The sequence below is a fragment of the Peromyscus leucopus genome, chromosome 6 (genome assembly GCF_004664715.2).
Source record: "Peromyscus leucopus breed LL Stock chromosome 6, UCI_PerLeu_2.1, whole genome shotgun sequence".
In the NCBI taxonomy this organism is placed as follows: Eukaryota; Metazoa; Chordata; class Mammalia; order Rodentia; family Cricetidae; genus Peromyscus; species Peromyscus leucopus.
The window spans coordinates 115,750,728-115,764,718 of NC_051068.1; the positions used below are offsets into that span (position 1 = coordinate 115,750,728).

Consider the following 13,991-nt stretch of genomic DNA (forward strand, 5'->3'; position numbering starts at 1 on the left):
TTCAGATTATTACATCAATCACAGCATTACACCCTCACATGGTGTACAAATATCCCACAGCAATGCATTATTATGAAGAATACACTCACTTCATTTACCATGGAATAGCTACAGGTTGAAACACAAATCCAAACCACATTTCAAATGTCGGGCTATTCTCAGACTTGGGAATGTTTACAGGTTATCTTAGAGATGGAACCCAAGTCTTCATTACTGTTTCATATGTACCTGAAGTGACAGCCTGAAGCTGATCTTAAGTTTCCAGTGTGTTGCTTTTGGAAAGTAACCCACAATGTGTGTTTATTGGCAGCAGCATATAAGCACTCAAGAGTATGACCTGGAAGCACACAGTTTTCCAAAGTTCTGACTAGAGCTGCTCAAACTGTATTAAATATTTGTGATTGTATTTTTTAAGCAGTATAGGGAATCATATCCTTTATAAATCTGATGAGAGCTATTAGACAGTTTTATTAAATTCAAACATCTTGATATGTGTGTATGTACAAATATATTCTTGAAGTCTAAAGAACTTCATGTTAGCGAAAAAGACTAGAGTACAAAACCTACTGAGCTAAGAGAACACAAAACTTTAGCACATGAATAACAGGATTTACAGGGGAAAAAACAGATGATTTGCCATATGTGGTTATTCATCAAAAGACATTATAATAAATCTCTGCACATAAATAAATGGCTTAAAGAGTCAATGAAAAATAAAAACTATAAACTATTCTACTTAAGTATAGAAAATATACACCATCATGATTCAAGAAAGTCTTAACCTGAAAACTACTTGCCTACATTGATAAAATTTGTATAAAATTAACCTGTCTGTATAAGCAAAATACACCACAGCTGAGAGACAAATGCAGCCTTAGAGAAAAGCAGATATAAGAACAGACAAATTACTTACCTTAATATTTAAAAACCCAAATAACAAAAAAGTAGCAAATTATCCAATGAACAAGAACTAACAATTAAGAAGCAATCAACAGGGGCTGGAGAGATGGCTCAGAGGTTAAGAGCACTGACTGCTCTTCTAGAGGTCCTGAGTTTAATTCCTAGCACCCACATGGTGGCTCACAACCATCTGTAATGAGATCTGGTGCCCTCTTCTGGCCTGCAGTCATACATGCTGTATACATAATAAATAAATAAATAAAATCATTTGTCCATTAAAAAAAAAAAAGAAGCAATCAACAATGTAAAGATTTTTAACAAAAAATTTTAAAAATGTGAGTTAATTTCACAACATATCATTTCACAACCTCAGAGTGGCAAAATTTAAACCCAAGCACTTCTAGTGCTTGGGTTTCTAGCAACATAGATAACTGTAACCTTTGGGGGTAAAAAATGGCAAGTAATATGTATCCTTTGACCCAGACATCCCCTAGTGAAAAAAATGACATTAATAGGTAAAGAGAGGCACATAAAGATGCTTTCAACAAGAAAAAAGCTTTAAAAGTGGGGGAGGTTGTAGAGACACAATGACTACTTACTACTGATATAATAATTTAGGATACATTCATAATTTGGAATATTATACAGCCATTAGAATGTGTGAGATTTAGATGTACTGACATAGAAAGAGATCTATAATATTAAATAAAAAAACAAGCTATAGGGTAATATATAACAATAAACTGTAGGAATATTTGCTTTAAGGAAAAAAATAACCTATGAAGTAGAAAACTATAATACTGGGAGCTTTAGGAATTTCTATTTAGGTAATTTCCCAAGAGGCCAATGAATACACTGTATTTTTGAATACACCTATTGCTTTACTGGAGCTCTCACCACCAGGATATTGTTGACTTTAACCAAGTCACATTACAGTCATTAACAGACATTACAATCCTTTGAAATCTTCTACAACAACAACAAAAATAAACAACAAAAACTATTTTTAAGGGCAAAATATTCATTAGCTTTCCTGTGCCAAAATAAAAATGCTTTTTAATGTTGCAGTTTTACAATTACAGCAAACAACCAAAGATTTTCTTCTTCAATAGCAGAAACAAGCTATTTCAGTCCATTTCATTGAGTAATATAATTATGCTCATTACATGGATATAAACAAGGGGCAAGACATTAAACCAATTCCTTTGTGTCAGAAATTGAGTTTTCTCAGAATGATATTCATTCTCAGCAATACATGCATTGATAATACAATTTATAAATGCTATTCAAACAGCTCAATTGTAGTATAATGTCAGTAGAAAGTCTGAAATTGCCTGGTGTAATTACAGGAGTCCTCAATTAGGAATCAAACATACCTGAGTTCCAATTCTGATTCCGCCACTAGCGATACAGTCTTGGGCAAATTATATACTTTAAGGATTATTCTGTATCTGAAAAATGGGTATCTCTAGTGTTCTTGGAAGACTAAATAAGAATATCACAGACGGAAGTTACCTAGTGACCGCCTAACCCTTTTTCTTTCCTGAGGAGTCAGAATATGGACACTGGATCTTTCAGTACTGCCTCTTAAACAAGACTTATTTTTGAAAGGGTGGGAGTGGGAAGGAGGCTGGGTGGAGGGCATCTACAGTTACTCAAGGCTTTGGAAGGAAAAACAACGGAGGCCTGGAGTTCGGGTCCAGCCTGGACAACTCACAGAACCTGTGTCTTTTAAAAATAAAAACATTTAGAAAAAAAATCTAATCAGAAGATTAATGAACTGACAAAGGTATATACATCTTCTCTGTCCTGTCTGCATCTCCAGATACTTTGGTGTTTTTACATTTGAGAGCTGTCCTTTTTTTTTTTTTTTTTTTTTAAGATAGGTTAGGGCTATGTAGCAGCACATCCTGGTCTTGAACCTACCATCCTCTGGCATCAGCTTTTAGAGTGCTGGAATTACAGGCCTGACCCCCATGGTCAGCCCTGGATTATTCTGGTAGATATTTGCTGTTTCCCGTATAGCTATTTATTTTGACGCACGCTTATTATTCCTGGCAAAGGATTTTTTTTGTCTTAAATGAAAATCACAAGGAAGCACATTATTCTACCTGTGGCATTCTACATCATTCCGTTGTCGTATAGAAGTTTGCTTTTAAAATCATTCAGGTGGCGTATAGAAACAACTTTCAAACACTGCAGGAAAAAAAAAAAAGGTAGGCAAGGAGGAAAATCTGCAGTGTTTCTAAGAAATTACATCTAGAGAATTCCAAATAACACACAAGAAAGAATAAATACAAATCCTGGTTTTTAACTAACTTCTAAGATGAGTCACTCTCTTCCTGTAAAATCGGGTTATGAATGAAGCAGACTATGACTGTAAATGCTGTGGAGACGGAGCCGTATGAAAAGCAAAGGGATCAGATGGTTTAACCTTCAACATTTAAAGTGAGTAACTTTTAGCATACAAAATCTTTTTAAATTACAGTAAATAAATTCAATAGGTCTTCATATTTCACTCTAGCAGCTTTGGCTCCTATTTAAACGTAGCTGTACATCAATCAAATGCATTTAACATTCTTTGATAACACTATTCTTTAAAATGTGTTCAAGGCTTTTCTAAAAATCTACCAAAACTTGGAAATAGCGACTATATCTAAAATTTAATTATTTTCTGGTGCTTTTTAAAAAAATTAATGCGCACCCCCAGTTACATCTAGCTGTTCCTCGGGGTAACTTTAAATAGTATTTAAGAAGCTGGCTAGGTGAAAAGTGTATGCAAGAACCGCTTCCCATATTCAAATTACATCCCGAGCTGATTTTTAAGTGCCACGTACATTTTTAAAACAAAACGCGTCAGTCATTAAGTCTCCCTGTTTCCACAGCACTTCCAAATACCAAAGTTCTCCACTATCCGGAAGCACCGTCTATCCGCGCTTTCGTCTGCTGTTGCACAACTTCACACTCCAGTTTAGTGTTTCAGGCGTCTTTACCCATTCCAGCACTGACAGAAACGCTTTAAGATACCCATATGGTTAGCTTTCCCCAGTCGATTCCTTTTCCCAGGTAAATACCGTAATTCCGAACCTTCAACGCTTGTACATGCAATCACCTACACTTACGACCTTACTCTGAAGCCCAAATCATCAAGCAGTTCAGCGTCACTCATAAAGAACTTCAGTCCCCCAGACTTCTCATAGCGGTACCGTCAGAGCTTTTCATCTGTTCCGCTGTCCCACATGGCCAGCCTACCCACAGTGTCAGTTCTAAGGTCCCTTGCTGCCCTCAGCTCAGGCATGCCACTCGCTACAGTGAGCTGCATTTACTCCCCATCATTCCCGGAGACTCCGTCCATTTCTGCCCATCTCCCTCGATGAACCTCCCCACGACCACCATCCCCAAACGATCCTGTGCCCAGGTGCCCCTAATTCAAATTCCAGTCCCCATCGCTGCACGTAGCTGGGGCTTTCCAGAACGACTGGAAGGGACCAGAGGATGGACGTTCGTGTCCTCCAAGCAGCAACCAGCTCCATGCAGACTTCGGTCCCCTCTCTCCGTGGAGGGCCGACGGGGCAGCCCTCTGGCCGGAGACCCCGCGGGTGCAGCTCGTCACTCCCTGGTGGCGGGAGCTCGACGTGCCTGGGTCTCAGCTCTCGGGACTCCCCGAGACCCCTGCGGACGCCCACTTGCTATAGCCGGCAATGCCCACCCGCCAGCCCGGGCCCGGAGCACCGCTCGGCTGCCTCACCTAGCTTCGCCCGGGACTCCTCCAGCTTCTGGATCTGGTTCTCCAAGAAGAGCATCGCCACCGCGAAGGCCACCACCGCCAGCAGCTGCAACTTGGGCGGCATCATAATCCTGAGGAGCCCCATGAAACCCGCTGCTCGAGATCAAGACATACCGCGGGGGGCGGGGAGCGGGGCCCCGCGGGCGACCGAGGCGCCGGGAGGAGACCCCGACCCGGGAGCTGCGCGGACTGCCGCGCCGCAGCGACCCCCTCCTCCGCTCCGGTCTCCCGCCCGCAGGAGCCAGCGCCGGCCGCCCGGAGCACGCTTCTCCTCAGCCCACCCGACGGCCCTGGTGCCCTCCTGCCGCTGCCGCCTGGCTTCGGGACCCCGCGGCCGCACGCCCTCTTCCCTCGCTTCCTCCCTTCCCTCCCTCGGTCGCTCGCGGCCGCGCGCTCCTCCAGCACCGCTGCGGCTGCGGCTGCGCCGCCCTCGGCCCGCCCCCTCCCCTCCCCTCGGCCACCACGCGCACGCCTTGACGCACGCTGCCCGGCAACCAGAGGCTCCACCCCCATCCTCCCGTACAGTCGCGTTCATTGGTCCGAAGAGCGGCCGCTTAGCGCCCTTTTGATTCGATTTACGGTTGGGTTCCTTGACAGAGGACTCAAGCAAGGCGGTATTTGATTGGGTAGATTCGGAGAGGGAGGCGGGGCTAGTAATGGAGGCGCTGGGGCTTCGTAGAGATCCGACATACTGTCGTGAATGAGAAGTACCGGTGTGGGGAGTTTCAGAAAGTGCCTGATTTTGATCTCTGAAAGAACCTGACGACTTTTTAAATAATCGATCACTTTTCTGTTCCTTTGGTCGCCTGACTAATATTCGCCTCTGTAGGATAACAGACTCGGTGGCAGTGGCCTCTCGCGGCAGGCTTCGCATCAGGCATTGCAGTGGACGTCCCCGGTACAGGGGTCCTCAAGCCCCTGAAGATTGACGGGGGACCGCAGGGATGGCGGCCCGGCCGGCTGGGTGGCTGCGGCCCGCTCTGGGGCTGCGCTTGCTGCTGGTGACTGCATTTCAAGCGGTGAGTGTGGGTCGCCTCTGTGGATGCCTCAGGGCCCGTCGGAGGGCTCGGATGAGAAAGGTCAAACCCGCGGCCACGCAGGGGACCGCCCTTGGAACGGACTTCCTTAGTGGCCGCTTCCATCCGGAATGAGACGTGGCAGATAGAATTCCGACTGGAGCTCTAGAGGCGATGGTCTTCTCACTTCAGGCAGCTCAGATCGATTTTTTCAAGAACGCAGTGGGTACTTAAAGTCAGTAGTGAGTAGAAAGGAGGGAAGTTTCTTTTAATGGGACAGAAATGAATGAAACTACCATTGCTTACGACAAGACTCCCAAACCTTAAAGGGACATCTTCGTGGTTTTGGTCCAGACAAGCCTTTTTCTTCATTAACAAAAATGCATGGATTCTGAATCTATTAAGGAGAAAACCTAATTTTGACTTACTTAGCTGCTTATGAAACAAGTATATATCGGTAAACTCCTTTGTGGAAGTTTGCATCCTTGTTTACATGTCTTCTACTTAGGGTATTTAAGTGATTTGTCCAAGATTTAGAAAGTTAATATACCATAAGTCTATAAAAACTTATACTTTTTCATACAAAGAAAGTAATTTGTAAACATTGTCTCTACTTTTGTTACTTTGTCCAACCGGTAGGTTCTTGACTTCTCACATTGCAATACAATGTTGTTATTCAGACACCTGGTACTTAAGAAATTACTTAGGCCCTAACTCTTAGGGAAACATCCGTCTAAACTTTGTAGACTTTAGAGATTAGTGGTTTCTTAGCACAACTACAAGTTCAAACTACTTTCTATACTACTTTCTAAATTTCAATAGACCATGGCTTTCTAAGTACCATCCGCCCCGAGAAAAACCCAAAATTAATGTCTTAAACATTTTAACCACCCTTTAGGTTGGTGAAGCAGCTCCCTCATGTATGCATTGATTTGAGCTAGTCAGTTAACTAAAAATCTAAAGCTACCATAATTCATAATTAGTGCCGTTAGCTGCTTTTAACGTCTCATCCCCCACTAGAATGGACTAACTCATTTTTCACAGACAGCTCAGGACAACACTCCAAAAGAGCAAAAGCTTACAGTGCCTCTTAAGACCTTGCCATGGAAATCACATATCCCTCCTGGGAGACAAAGGCTGAAAATAGAAAGCAAGATCCTCCCACTGTCTCAACATCCCAACTCCATCACATTAGACTTGTCAAAGAGAAGCTGAAGAGAAGGCCACAGGTAAATAGACTCCCGCCTATGAGAGAAGTGACAGAATTGCATCACAAAGAAATGTTCATACCGAGACCAGAAGAGGAAGAGTTTATGCCTAATTGTGTGCCGCAGTAGTCACCCATCAAATCTAACGCAAAATTCAAATGCCGTTCCTGACTCCTTCCAAACTTTATGCACTTCACATCCTGGCAATTGCCAAGCCTTACTAATTTTTACTTTCTAAATATTAACTGAAAACCAGTTAATACTTGTTAACCTTTCAGTCACCCCAAGACTTTTCTCCTAAGAAGTAAGCCTCCTGGTTGTTCTTTAAATTGCCTCTTTTTGTATTGAGAATCTAAATAAAAATTTGCCTTTACCAACTTCATAATTGCCCAAGCCAAAAATATGTTCCATTAAGTTCTCTGTATTTTCACTCTTTAGATCAAATTAGTCATTAAGACCTTAAAAATTTCCAAGCCAATCACTTAATTTTGTTGCCACAGGTAATTCAGGTCAGTATATCCGCATACCTGGAATTACTGTAAGAGCTTCATTAACTGGTTTCCACATATAATTTCTTTCTAATTGCACCCAGTACATCTAGAGCAATGGTCCTTAACCTTCTTAATGCTGCAACCCTTTAATACAGTTCCTCGTGTTGTGGTGACCCCCAACCACAAAACCATTTCATTGCTACTTCATAACTATAATTTTGCTACTGTTATGAACTGTAATGTAAATATCTTTCTCAGGGGTCATTCGACCCTCAAAGGGTCATGATGACCCACAGGGTGAGAACCACTGATCTAGAGTAACATGTCTGAAATTTAAACCTATTGTACTTAAAACTCCCACTTGCTTTTAAGATAGTTTGTCTTTAAGTGTTTCTTAGCAAGTCGGTTGGTTGTCTACAGGCTTATTTCCCAGTGTTTGCTTATTCTACTTGGAGAAGAAAAGGATGAGAAGAGCTGGGGATATTGCTCCAGCAAATTTATGTAGTTGGTTCTCCCTTAGAAGCGCTCTCCTATGCCCATAAAAATATGATTGTCTTCTACTTACCATCTAACCCTCCTTCCTTCGTGTGAGTCAGAAGTTTGATTTAGGAATGGAACTCCAGTCCTTAGGCTTGGCAGCAAGCACCTTTACCCAATGAGCCATCTTGCCACCCTTCAGTTTTCAGCTAAGAAATTACTTCCTCCAGGAAATCAATCTCTCTGCACCCAAACTAGGCCAAGAGCCATTCTTTGTGTCAGTAGTATTTACTACTTGACCTCTTAGGTACCTTTCAAACTTCTATTTGTCTTCTGCTTGACAAATTTTGAAATACGGCATTTTCCCACTGAGATGACTGAACTTTGCCTTAAAGAAGGGCCAGTTCCTGATTATCTTTTGTCTCTGCTGACATACATAGAGAGGGATGCAATACCTTGAGGTCTAAGTGACATATTTCCTGAGTGAACTAGGGGATGTACAGGCTAAGGTCTGATAGCAAGGACAGATGACATCTACTTGTAAGTTATTATCAACCTCGTATTCCAGTTAGCTTCCTATAGCTCTTGTCACTGCAGTCTCAACTGGAAGTGTCATTGTCAACTGATGGTGCAGACGCAAGTGTTCATTCAAGTCCAGATGTTAGATTCTAACTTAGTTCACACTCAACAACTTCCCTGGTAATTACATGACTTTTGATACTAAGTATATACTAGACTGAAACCTTTTAATGACAGGCGTCAGCTTCATTCTATTCTTTTGTGAATGAGAGCCACAAGTGCACACTATCTTAAAATAATAATCTTTAAATAAAACCATAGATCATTAGTCACAACTGTATCATTCCATTTAGGTGATTCCCCAAGCCATCTTTTATAATCAAAATCAATCAATCTCAATCTCTCTATCTCTTCCCCCATTATACTATGCTATTTAGTTTAAAAGGAAATTCAGGAAATACGTTTTCAAATGTTAATTTTTAGTAATTGTAATCTAAAGCAGATTAATTTAGTCTCATTCTTATTTTCTTCTGTTGTTCTCTGTGAAGTGATTAACTAGAATGCAGTGCTTAACTTCATCTCCTTTCCAGACTTAGAAAGTCAAAGCCAGGCATGCTGGTGCCTCCTGTAGTCTGATCTCTTGCTTGTAATCACGGCATGCAGGAGGCTGAAATGAGAGGATCAGACATTTGAGACTAACCTGGGCTACATACAGCAAGTTCCAATCCAGCCTAGGCTACTAGCAAGACTGTCTCAGAAGAACCAAAAGGCAAAACTTAAAGAGTCATAAGTAATTTCTCCCTCTCATATTCTCTCATACTAGCTTATACCCCATGTTAATGCTTACCCTATGTTCTTAATAGATCATAGTCATGCATGTGTGTCTCTCCCTCCATTTCTCCTCCCAGAATAATCGCCAGAGAGAATCCAGGGACCATTTTCCTCTAGTTTTCATTATCTCATGTTTGTTCACTTCCAGAAGTTCAGATGACCTCCCAGTTCTCACTGCCTCTTCCTATCAGTAGTAACATGGCTGCATCTTCTGCGGAGTGGTGATGAACCATAATCAATTCCCAAAGTAAAATGCCTGCCCAGAATCCTGATTAAGGCCACAGACAGGTTACCTTTGCTAAACTCAAATGTCATGACTCTCTGTAGTGATGCTCACTAATGTTTATAAGAAACAAAAACCTTGACAATGAAAAAGGGTGTATTTATTGGAAATACAGAAAGAAGTTAGACAAATTCTTGGATTTATCAAAAGGGGAAAAGTCCAAGCCAAGTGGGTACTTGTCACGGTGAGAATCAAAGCTTTGGAACCCCTTGAAGGAAGAAAACAGTAAACTTGAACTTCTTGTCACCTTGAAGTGGAGACTTCAACTTAGACCTGAGTCCTTACACTAGACAAGGTTAAGAATTGTTTAAGTGTCTGCACCTCTAAGTAGCTGTAATCTTAGTGCTAGTTACAGTGCATACTTAACATAGCTGGGCTAACAGCAAACTGACTTAACCTGGAAATATATTCTGAGCATGTTTAAAGATTAGAACAGAACATTTTAGTGGGGCCAAAAGGAGCTCGTTAATAAAGCTCCTCATAACTAGTGTGTGGTCCTTTGTTCAGATCATATACATCCTCAGTCTTCATTAGTGACAGAATAGAATGAGCTGTGCATCCTTGATTCCAAAACATTGTCATCACCCATCTGGACAGTGTAGTGTCTCTTCTTCATGTATCTTGTGATCAATGGATGACACAATTACAGTTGTCATTATTTTTCTTGTTACTATCTGTCCAGCAATGATGCATCATGAATTCCACACAGTAAGCTAGGCCAGGAGTTGTCCTAGTCAGTTATCTGTTAGCAATGCCTGAGACCAACTAATTTATAAAGAGCCTTATTTTGGTGCACGATTCTGGAGGTTGCACAGTACAAGACCAGACAGCCACATCTGATGAGTGCCCCCAACTGTACTAGTGGAGAAAGAGAAAAAACTGCAGATAGCAGCCTCCCCACACAAGAACTGCATGAGTCAACTCATAAGAGCTCCCATACATTCAGACCATTACAGAAGTTTTAAAGGCACGCTAGGATTAGACTCTGTGTGTGTGTGTGTGTGTGTGTGTGTGTGTGTGTGTGTGTGTGCGCGTGCGCGCGCGCGCGCGCAGAAACCGTTGTTGTCTAGTGTTCAACCTCTTTTTGAGACAGGGTCTTTTAATAATCCAAGAGCTCAGTGTTTGGGCTAGATAACATCACCAGCAAGTTCCAAGGATCCATCCTCAGTACCAAACTCATGTCCTCACATTTATGTGGCATGAACTTTACCAATCAATCTGTCCCTCCTTTCCCAGGATTAAAATCTTTTTTCTTGTGTAGTCTTAGACAGATTTTCTTACTGTCCTATGTCTGTTTCCTTCCTAAGTATAGTTAATATTAAATGGAATGATACTATAAAGTACTTAGCAAAATATTGGTGGTTTGTAAGAACTTCCAGTAATGGCAATGCTTCTGGCATTCATTACGTTAAGATTCATTCTCTCTAACCCCATCCATTTGTTTGTCGCCAAATTTGAAATCTGTTCAGAATTACATGAGAAACCCACGAGTTTCCTGAGAGTATAGATTGATGAAAGGGCTGTGTGTGTGTGTGTGTGTGTGTGTGTGTGTGTGTGTGTTGGGAAGAGGATACCTCCTCCATGCACTTGTATACATGTGGAAGCCAAAGTTGATGTCTGTTGAGGGTCTTCTATCATTTCTTCACCACATGTTTGGAAAAAGGTTTTTCACTGAATCTAGAGCTCCTCCTCATTTACCCTAGACCCCAGTGAGGTCCTGAGATCCAGCTGGTTTTGCACTCTCCATCCAGTGCTGGAGTTACACATGTCATTGCAGCCCCTAGCTTTTTAGGTGGATGCTCATGACCCAAACTCAGATCTCATACTTGTTCAGCAAGCACTTTACTCACTAACCCATCTATCTCCCAGCCCCAGTTTCTGCAGGTTCTTAAGCAGTTTGCAGTTTTCAAAGTGAATTTGCTTTTATTACATTTCAATTACTGACTGCAAAACAAATTTGCGTAAATCCAGTGGTGCAAAACAGTTTATTTTGCTTTCAAATTCAGTGGGTTATCAGTTTTCAGACTGGCACAGCAGGAGCTCGTCTGCTCCATGGTCCCTCAGACCTCAGTTGAAAGGCTGGAGTCTGAAATCTGAAGGCTCTTCACTTGAATGTTTAGTAGTTGATGATGTCAGCTGGGTGTCTTGGTTGATCTGCCTGTGCTGTGTCTCTAGTTTACACTTTTTTGCAGCATGGTGACTTAAGTTCCAAAGGTGATGCTTGGGGGTAGTCAGTGCAGGCAGACAGACACACACCTCTCTCTTTCTCTCTCTCTCTCTCTCTCTCTCTCTCTCTCTCTCTCTCTCTCTCTCTGTCTGTGCAGGCACACACACACACACCTCTCTTTCTCTCTCTCTTTTCTCTCTCTCTCTCTCTCACACACACACACACACACACACACGTTCTGTGTTGGAGGACTGCCAGTGAGGTTGTAAGAACATGTGGGATGATATGTACATATTGATGCAGCTCTCGCCAATCCGACATGTTGCTATCCCTGATTTCAAGTTACCCTGTACAGAAGATCTTACAGATCACTTTACTGGTGGAAAGTTGTAAGTGTCTTGTATTTAAACTAGAAAATTGGCCACAGAAAGCTCACTAGTAAACTCATAGGTCCCTTCCACTTAGTTGGGATAGTTGATTAGTTTTGAATATTATGTACATTCGCTGTTTATAGAGGTAAAATACTTATGTCTGGTTAGAATATTGACTGATGAAGACCAATGCGATGGTCAGCATTTTTTGGGAATGTACTAGCAGTGTTTTCACTGAGCAATGTCAATGGGTTTTAATCTTGCCGATTAGTTTAAAAGAAGGCTGACAGACACACAGCTGGTGTGCCGATTTCAGCCAGCCCTGTCATTTATTGGAACACTCGTGTCTGTATTGTCTGTAATTGCTTTTGTGTAGCCGGCTGACTTGAGTATTTATAAGAGAAACTATTTTGCTACCAAAGCAAAATTGCTCTCTGGCCCTTGGAAGCTTTCAGATCCTTCCTTGTAGAAAATCAACCAGATACAGTTAGTCTGACATTGCTCCTGTTTGAAACTGTGGTCTTTCCCGGAGTATGTGTGTAACAAACAAGAGCTAGCATAGGTGCTAGAAATAGAAACAACTTAATGCCTGTCATCAGAACCACTCACATGTTGATAGCAAGTCAGAAAACCCCAGGTCTACATAACACAGTGTCTTGACTAGATCTGTTTTACAGCTGAGCATATATTTCTCATGGATTTTACAGAGAGGGCACCTATAAGGCTGGCACTGATAAGGTTCTTGGAAACAGGCAAAATTAGCAAGGTGAAAAATGGTAAAAATCATTTAGACATAGGGAAAAGTATGAACAGAGGTGTGAGGACCAGTTTTCCACTTCAGGACCACAGGGATTCATAGCTGGAAAGTGGGAAAGAACCAGAGTAAGGAGAGGTGGAACTGACTAATAATGTAAGCTACAGAGGCAGGAAAAGCCTTAAAAGCCAGGGGACTAGCAGAATGGCTCAGCAGTTAGAGCAGGTGCTGCTCTCACTGAGGACTCTAGTTCAGTTTCTAGCACTGGTGTCTGACTGGGAGCAACCACCAGGAACTCCAGCTCTGGGGGAATCTGAAGCCTCTGACCATACAGGCATCTGCATGCATGTGCACCCACACACACACAGTACACATAATTAAGAATAATTTAAATGTTCTTAAAATTGTCAAATCAAAGTCTCTTAAAAATTGTAAAAGATTTGAGAGCTCCTTAGGGAACGGAACTGTGAAACTGTTAGCTGTGAAATGGTTCAAGAACACAAAGGGCTTTGGCCCGGCAAACCAGTTGACTGGGGAAGCAGTGCCATTTTCCTAAGATGCCAAGTGCATTTGGAGGGCTGGACTTACAGAAACATGTGGAGGCCCACATAGTGCCATTTTCCTAAGATGCCAAGTGCATTTGGAGGGCTAGACTTACAGAAACACGTGGAGGCCCATGGAGGTTTCCTAGTGAGATCTGAGCTTGCTTTACCCAGCAAGGCTGCATTAGAGGATTGCTTGACCATGCCATGGTTACCAGGTGTTTGGAAGGGTCTGCACTTGGTTGTGCAGTATCCTTTGATCTAGCAAGGGGAGGTCTTTTGCCTTGTCCCTTGGCATTCCTTTAAAAAGCCCTTTAGAAGAGACAGAAGAGTTCAGTGGATAAGGATCCAGGCCCTCCGGAGCTATTCTGTGTTTCTATCTGTTTCTCTCCTCTCTATCTTTCTATCTAAATATTTCTCACTTCTCCCTCAAGAGTACCTTGGTGGTAAAAGTGAGAGTGGATCCCCGCAGAAACAAAAATAGATTCCATCATAGGAAATTTTGAATTTGCAGCATCTAATGAAAATCAAGTGAGCCATTGGCTTTGGAAGTCTGAACTCAGGAAAAGGGGGCATTCAGGAAAATGGTATTTGAAGCCCTGGGTAAAACTGCAGGCTCCCAAAAAGCAGGGAACAACACCTAAG

General features: G+C 42.2%; 2 protein-coding genes across 4 annotated transcripts in view; one reads left to right on the forward strand and one right to left on the reverse strand.

Annotated features, from left to right (window-relative positions):
* The window catches only part of Hs2st1 (heparan sulfate 2-O-sulfotransferase 1), a 154,353-nt gene extending 149,273 nt beyond the window's left edge, over positions 1-5,080 (reverse strand). Inside the window, exon 1 of one of the 2 annotated variants that reach the window (XM_028861221.2) lies at positions 4,649-5,080. In XM_028861221.2, the coding sequence (XP_028717054.1) occupies positions 4,649-4,772 (124 nt within the window). In that variant the 5' untranslated portion in view covers positions 4,773-5,080. The remainder of the gene's footprint in view (positions 1-4,648) is intronic. The other variant, XM_028861222.2, reaches the window with a different exon arrangement.
* A 264-nt stretch (positions 5,081-5,344) lies between these two features.
* Positions 5,345-13,991, forward strand: part of Selenof (selenoprotein F) — a 31,733-nt gene continuing 23,086 nt past the window's right edge. Inside the window, exon 1 of one of the 2 annotated variants that reach the window (XM_028861220.2) lies at positions 5,345-5,706. In XM_028861220.2, coding sequence (XP_028717053.1) covers positions 5,632-5,706 — 75 coding nt within the window. In that variant the 5' untranslated portion in view covers positions 5,345-5,631. The remainder of the gene's footprint in view (positions 5,707-13,991) is intronic. The other variant, XM_028861219.2, reaches the window with a different exon arrangement.